This window comes from Gigantopelta aegis, unplaced genomic scaffold (genome assembly GCF_016097555.1).
Source record: "Gigantopelta aegis isolate Gae_Host unplaced genomic scaffold, Gae_host_genome ctg4852_pilon_pilon:::debris, whole genome shotgun sequence".
Classification (NCBI taxonomy): Eukaryota; Metazoa; Mollusca; class Gastropoda; order Neomphalida; family Peltospiridae; genus Gigantopelta; species Gigantopelta aegis.
This window is the reverse complement of record NW_024534081.1, coordinates 35859-42474: the sequence shown is the minus strand read 5'-3', so window position 1 is coordinate 42474 and position 6616 is coordinate 35859. Positions and strand designations below refer to the sequence as shown.

General features: G+C 30.9%; 1 protein-coding gene across 1 annotated transcript; it reads left to right on the top strand.

Moving 5' to 3' along the window:
* The first annotated feature begins 2443 nt into the window (after nucleotides 1–2443).
* On the top strand, nucleotides 2444–6162 carry LOC121366150. The gene is made up of 4 exons (XM_041490711.1): nucleotides 2444–2454; nucleotides 5607–5732; nucleotides 5916–5991; nucleotides 6085–6162. Exons 1-4 carry the CDS (start codon nucleotides 2444–2446, stop codon nucleotides 6160–6162), a joined length of 291 nt encoding a protein of 96 aa, XP_041346645.1.
* Nucleotides 6163–6616: the final 454 nt, after the last annotated feature.

The window sequence follows — 6616 nt, the reverse complement described above, 5'->3', positions numbered from 1 at the left end:
TTTGAGAGAGGAGCTCATGTTTAAACTAGTAATCTTTTCTCATATTGTAATCGTTTTTTTACTCCTTAACATTGTAGATGGTAGTAAAAGTAGGAAGACGATCTTTATAGAAACTGATCATTATGAATAATCTCATTATAAATCACCATATGATAACTAACAAGACAGAGGACATGTGATATATTATGAATATTATTATATACCTGCATTGTTGGAGGCTACTCAAGGTGCCTCTTCTTCTGATGTAGGATAGTAACCACTTAATACATGATTCTGAGCCTGTATAATAAATGAAATGATTAGACTAATAAAGAGTGAGATACCACTTACATCATATATACAAATAAATCAATGCTGTGGAGTTAGATATCTATAATATATAGACTATAATAATACTTTGTTAATATCATATTATAAAACTGACTTATGTTTTTTCTTGATACCAGGAAAAAAAACAAATTCCTTCTTATAAAGAGACTGGTTCTCTGATGGATTACCCTCCAGAAAATTCGCTTCATTAATTAATTGCCATTTTCCTATTAGTGTTGTAATGGTTTATCAGTAAATCTCCTAACTGTAGCTATGCCCTATAATATTAACACATTAAATTAACTTATTATTAATATCATGTTATATTAAATAATAACCTAGACTTTTTGATACTATCCACAGTGCAAATACAAATGGAACTTCCAAGTTCCAAATGAATAATCCACATAGTTCCTGGTATTAAATAGTTAAAATAATAAAATAATTAATTAATTATATTAATATACTTGTAATACATCTAAAGCCTGATGTAATTGTTTCCTTTATAGAAGTGACGCTAATTGATGTTGTCCATTCATAAAATTAATACTCCTTTTGTAATATGACACTGGCTGTGACAATAAAATATTATTTCAACAAATAAATACGAAAATGGATGACTTACTTAGACTTCACTAAGTATCTTTTGTGATGTCTGCTTGACTCCCTCGTTGATCGAGGTCATAATCATCTAATTGGTTATCATCAACTAGTAGATACCTCTTTATCATCATGATCTATTAGAGGTATCATGATAATTGGTGTTTCTTCAATGGTTTATAAGGAGTGTCCACCTAATATATCATATATTGATATAACATTCCATCCATCCATCCATTTATCTAGACCTGTTCCTGATAAGCTGTTCTAAGTAGTTGTCCAGTATCTCTCCAATCATTACTCTTATTTTCAAGACACACTGCTAAAGGAGACTTACCCTCTTCATCTAAGCACCCTAACAAAAATGTATAACTAAAATTAAATACAGTAATCAGATTAAAATTTTACAGCATTAATTGCAGGATGTGTTGTAATAAAATAAATGCAACAATATCACGATGAAATTTCAGCTGCTAAATGTAGTGGTGTTGAACCATTACTGTTTCTATAGGATAAAAAAAAAACAAAATAAAATCGTTTGAATTAATAATATCATTACTGAAATTCAAATATAAAAGCTAAGACAATCTTCAACAGTGATTAACAACATCAAGTTAACATACCTGAGTATGATAAATGAACAGACCAGGTAATGAATGGAGTCAATTGCTTACCAAACATGCAATAATGAAAGTGGTGACCAGCCATCAATATCAAGTTCATTAGGATCTTGTCCCTGTTAATATAGAGTTCTTTATTCCACTAACATCACCTTCACAAGCAAAACACATGAAGAGGATACTTGTCTAACCAAATATATCACTACAATAGAAACAATAAAATAAAATCTTTATATTTACTGTCTATATTTGTTTATAAATAATTGGGTCATGATAACATATAATTTATTAGGTATATATTAATTGAATCTAGTGATGTCATAGTGACGTCATAAATCTTACCCATCATGGTAAGTTCCACTTCCCATTGTGGTATTTTTGTTCCTATACTTGATAATCTGGTACACCCAGTCCAAAATACTTGTTCACAATATGGACATCAGGCTATATACTATAAAATGAGTTATTAATAGTTGTAGTGAGATACCTGGTCTTTGTATGTTAAAACCAGACCCAAAATGGATTACTGACATATTTTCAACTGTATTTCTTCAGAGAACTTCTTTGATCTATATACAAGTCACTATTAAAACAATAGCAGGATATTAGAATTGTATGTCTGTAAAACTGATATATATCTCCAAGTGTTGTGATATATGAGTGAGACTGAAGGTCCATATATGGGGTTTGTAATGGATGATATAGTCCTTTGCCCTCCAAAGAAGAGAAAATAAGTTATTGAGTGCATTTGGTTGAGTGTGTGCTGTTCTCGGAGCCCAACTAAGTGAGGAGAATATATCAATAGGAAGACAAATGGATGAATGGTAATGATCAATAGGTAGACAAATGGCCATGAATGGTAATGATCAATAGGTAGACAAATGGATGAATGGTAATGATCAATAGGTAGAAAAATGGATGAATGGTAAGATCATTGGGGTAGACAAATGGATGAATTAAGTAATGATCAATGAGGTAGACAAATTGATAAAATAGATATTATATGATCACTCATTAAGCTGCTAGCACAAATGTAGATGAATGTAAATGATAAATGGAGATAGTAATACATTGCATTAACTAACTTATAAATACTAATAAAAATACATTGAGGCCTTTTTTTTATGTCAGTTACATTCTATTCATAAAGCAGAAATCCTAGTAATTTTAAAAAGTAGCTCAATCATGAAATATACAATAAACATCTGATTTTATCATACATGTCCAGTGAAATCCAATCCATCAATTTGGTCATACCTAGTAATACCAGTATGGTTGGATAGAAATTGTTGTTGAGTCAGCAGGAGTCATATTTAATTAGACAAAGAGAACAAGAACTAGCATCCCGCTAAAAATGAGAGCTAATAATCAATAACTATTCAACAAATCTAGAGCAAAAAGTAAAAAGTTGATCAAATTATTGAATTTGAGCAAATACAGGTCTGATCATCAATTTAAAAACTTAATTACAGTTATATAGTACGCTACTAACAAAAAAGTTATAAATATCTACTGAGAGAATTAATATACAAGGAGGTGATACAGCAAAGAATTCTTGAGATTCTTGAGGACGGGAATATCAGGACAATACAAGCACAAGTTATATAATCTCACTTCTGTTAATGAAATATTTCAATCAGGACAAACGTGCCAGTATGGCTGATAAGTCCTAAATACCGTACTACTACAAATTAATCGGTAAAGAGGATAATTAGCCATATTCCTGGTAGAGATTCAAGAGATAATTCAATTCTATAATCAAAACATTAGTTATTTCTAAGCTCAAAAAGACCTACAAAGGCCATCTTTCAAATTTGAGTGTGTTACCTTTGTGTTTGAAAAAGTTATTATTCATGAACTATATATATAAATAGAGGTTAGAACCAGAAAAAATCAAATTAAGCACGTAATTTGTTCTGTGATGTTTAGAAAGCTTGTCTAATAGAATAAAACGAATAAACCAGTTACTGAGAGATTATTAGAAGGAAAAACAAAGAATTAAAGATTTTGACAAATGAATTTATTAATTCTGTCTATATATTTCAAACAAATGGGAGGAATGGCTAAAAACAGGTGCTGCAAGCTATATAATTATAGGATTAAATGCCAATTGGAATTTAACTCAAAACAGCTAATATCATATACATATTGAAAAAAAATTACATATATAATTTAAAAAATTGTAACACATAAGTGTGAAAACACACAACGACAAAACATTAACAATGAACCAACTAACTCCAATTCAACATTACTACAATTGCTAATTTAGCTCACCTTTTCTAGATAAAGGGGACTAACCTTTCTCTTCAGACTCAATTGAAAGGTGATCTAAAGGAGACTATGTGTATGGATTAGAAATATTTCCAAGAGTGGTGAGGGTGGGAAAATTGATATGTATAAACCTCATCTTTTTTTGTATAATTATAAATAGCTTGCATCTATACAGGCGTTAGCCATTTCTCCAATTATACTTCAGAGAATAAGGTCTCACATGATGACTCAGTAAAGCAGCTGTATTATGTTTAACTAAAGTCAATAGCTATTGATTATGTGATAAAAGTTGAATATTTTTTTTTTTTTGGATTTATATAAACTCTATCTGTCCAGGTACGTGAAACAACTTATAAACTTTACCATTTCTTGTCCATTAATATATCTGTCTCTTTGATCTATTCATCTATTGTACTATTAATTGATCCATTTATCATCTATACATCCATTTTACTGTTATATTCATCCATTTTTCAGGTACTGTTGATACTCCCTCTCTTTCGGAGAGGTTGTCTGTTATGGGAGGAGGTGATGTTGAAAAGGTTATATATTAATATTAATTGTTATAGTTAGTGTTTAAATTTACATTGTAATGTAGGGTATGCAGGAATTACTAAACGTCAGAAAATGGGTTTGACTAGCAACTGCAGAAGAGATAGCTTCAATGGTTGTATATTTAGCTAGTGATGAGGTGAGATATGATATATGATAAGTATTAAATGTCTCTCTCTTATTACAGACTGCATTTATTACTGTACTGAATTTATTATTGATGGTGGGTGGAGTTATAAGTCATCTGATACTATTGACAATCTAGTTAACACTGATCTATTAATTTGTATTTTGTGGAATGTTTTCTTAATTATTATTATTATTATTATATTTAATTTTAAAATAGTTAATTAAACATAATAGATGTCATATAATGAAAAGTATTAATATTGTTAGAGTAAAGTACCAGCTGCTGGTAATAATAATCAAACTAATACAGGAACATCCCCCAATGAAGAGGTTACACTCTCTTGTCCTCCACTCAACTCCACCTACATTAGCAAAACCTCTCAAATGCTTTTTCCTGGATGTAATATGTCTTTGAGAACACTAGAAAAATAAAGAGGACATTGATAAAGAGAGAGATATAATACAACTAATACCAGTGACCACATAATAATGTACAAGTTAATTTTTGTAATAAATACATTTTTGTCACTAAATACTTCAATCCTGCCCATTGACTTAACATAAAATTTTCTCTTACCACACAATATCACACACAAAGTATATAAATATAGAAATTAAAGATACTAGAGAATAAAATAATTATCTTTGATCATTACACACTTACTTCATATAGTTTTCATCCTCTCACTTCCAATATTACTGTATTCAGTTAAAGGTTTATATCAATATTTGAGTCTCCTTATAATAATGTTATATACATTGTTCATAGAATATAAAATATGTTAAGATTTATTAATATCATTCTATCATTAGATCTCTGTCTCAGGTTTATCTACTGAAATGACATCATAAATACAATCTCAGCTGCTTTCTCTTAAAGGGCCATTACAATAACTGACTGCTGTGACAAGGCCACTATTGAGTTTACTAAAAGGATGTTCGTCATTCTTTATAGGAAGTGTCTAACCTAACCGGCAACGGCAGTCACTGGTTAACCTTATCTTGCCGGTTAAATAAACCGTTAACAACAACAATTATAAATAGTTATTATTACTATACAACATGGCAACTCGGTAAAGAGAACGAGGAACCACCTGCAACTTCACCAGTTTAACTTTCGAGTTGGGGATCCTTCAAATCGTACAAAGAACTTGAAGAAAAGATCAAGACTTATGAGCAATCAAACTCAGTGCAACTTTGGAAGAGAGAAGCTAGAACAGTTACTTCTGCCAACAAGAGAGTTGATAGGTACCTGAAACCAGATCTCAAATACTATCAGCTGAAATATTGCTGTATTCATAGAGGAAAGGCTTTTAAAACTGATGGAAAGGACTAAGACTGAATACAATGTGAGTTATGATTCTAGATTAATCATTCATTACCTTTACTCAAGTGCAGGACATTCAAGCAAGATTGTAAAATGCATATTAGCCTTCGTATTGATGAAAGTGGATGCCATCTTGTAGTTACAAGTACTTACTCAGAGCACAATCATCCGGTGTCTCAAGTATATAAGTGTACATTTGCTAAGTGTACACATAAAGAGTGGACTATACAGTGTACATAATATGTGATATTAACTAATTATTATTTTCTAAAGGATCTGTATAAACACTTACCAAGACAAAAAAGGTTGCCAGAAGCATTAAAAACACAAGGCATCAGCAATTCTAGCTGAATGATGAGAGTAATGATGATGATGATGATGATGTATTCTGTTGAAGAAGATAATATTCCAACCAACCCACAATCCACTAGGTATATTAATACTACATGTATAGTATTGTGGATTCTTATCACAAAAACTTTTTGGTAGTACTGCGGTCACTGTAGATTCTGCTTGTAGAACACCTATAACGCTACATGTACCTTGTTATTCCTAATACTTACTGGTGACAGTGCTTCTGTTACTGCAAGTATTGCTTCATGTACTCACACTACTTCTGTTTCCAAAATGATGTCACTATTGTTCCTGCTTACTACACATAGTGCTACTACAGGGACCCATATCATTCTTACTGCCAGTTTTCTTTAACTCTACTCCTACATGACTGCTACTACTAAGTAACGGTTTATTTGTTAGCCCTTTCATTCCTTCTCCTGGAACGGGGAGATAAAGGTTAACCAGTGTT

Bases quoted from the DNA above. Each gene is read 5' to 3' on its own strand.
- LOC121366150 (XM_041490711.1), top strand. The intron at 5,733-5,915 runs GTACCTGAAACC...AATGCATATTAG, and splicing joins GCCAACAAGAGAGTTGATAG to CCTTCGTATTGATGAAAGTG. The intron at 5,992-6,084 runs GTATATAAGTGT...TATTTTCTAAAG, and splicing joins ACAATCATCCGGTGTCTCAA to GATCTGTATAAACACTTACC.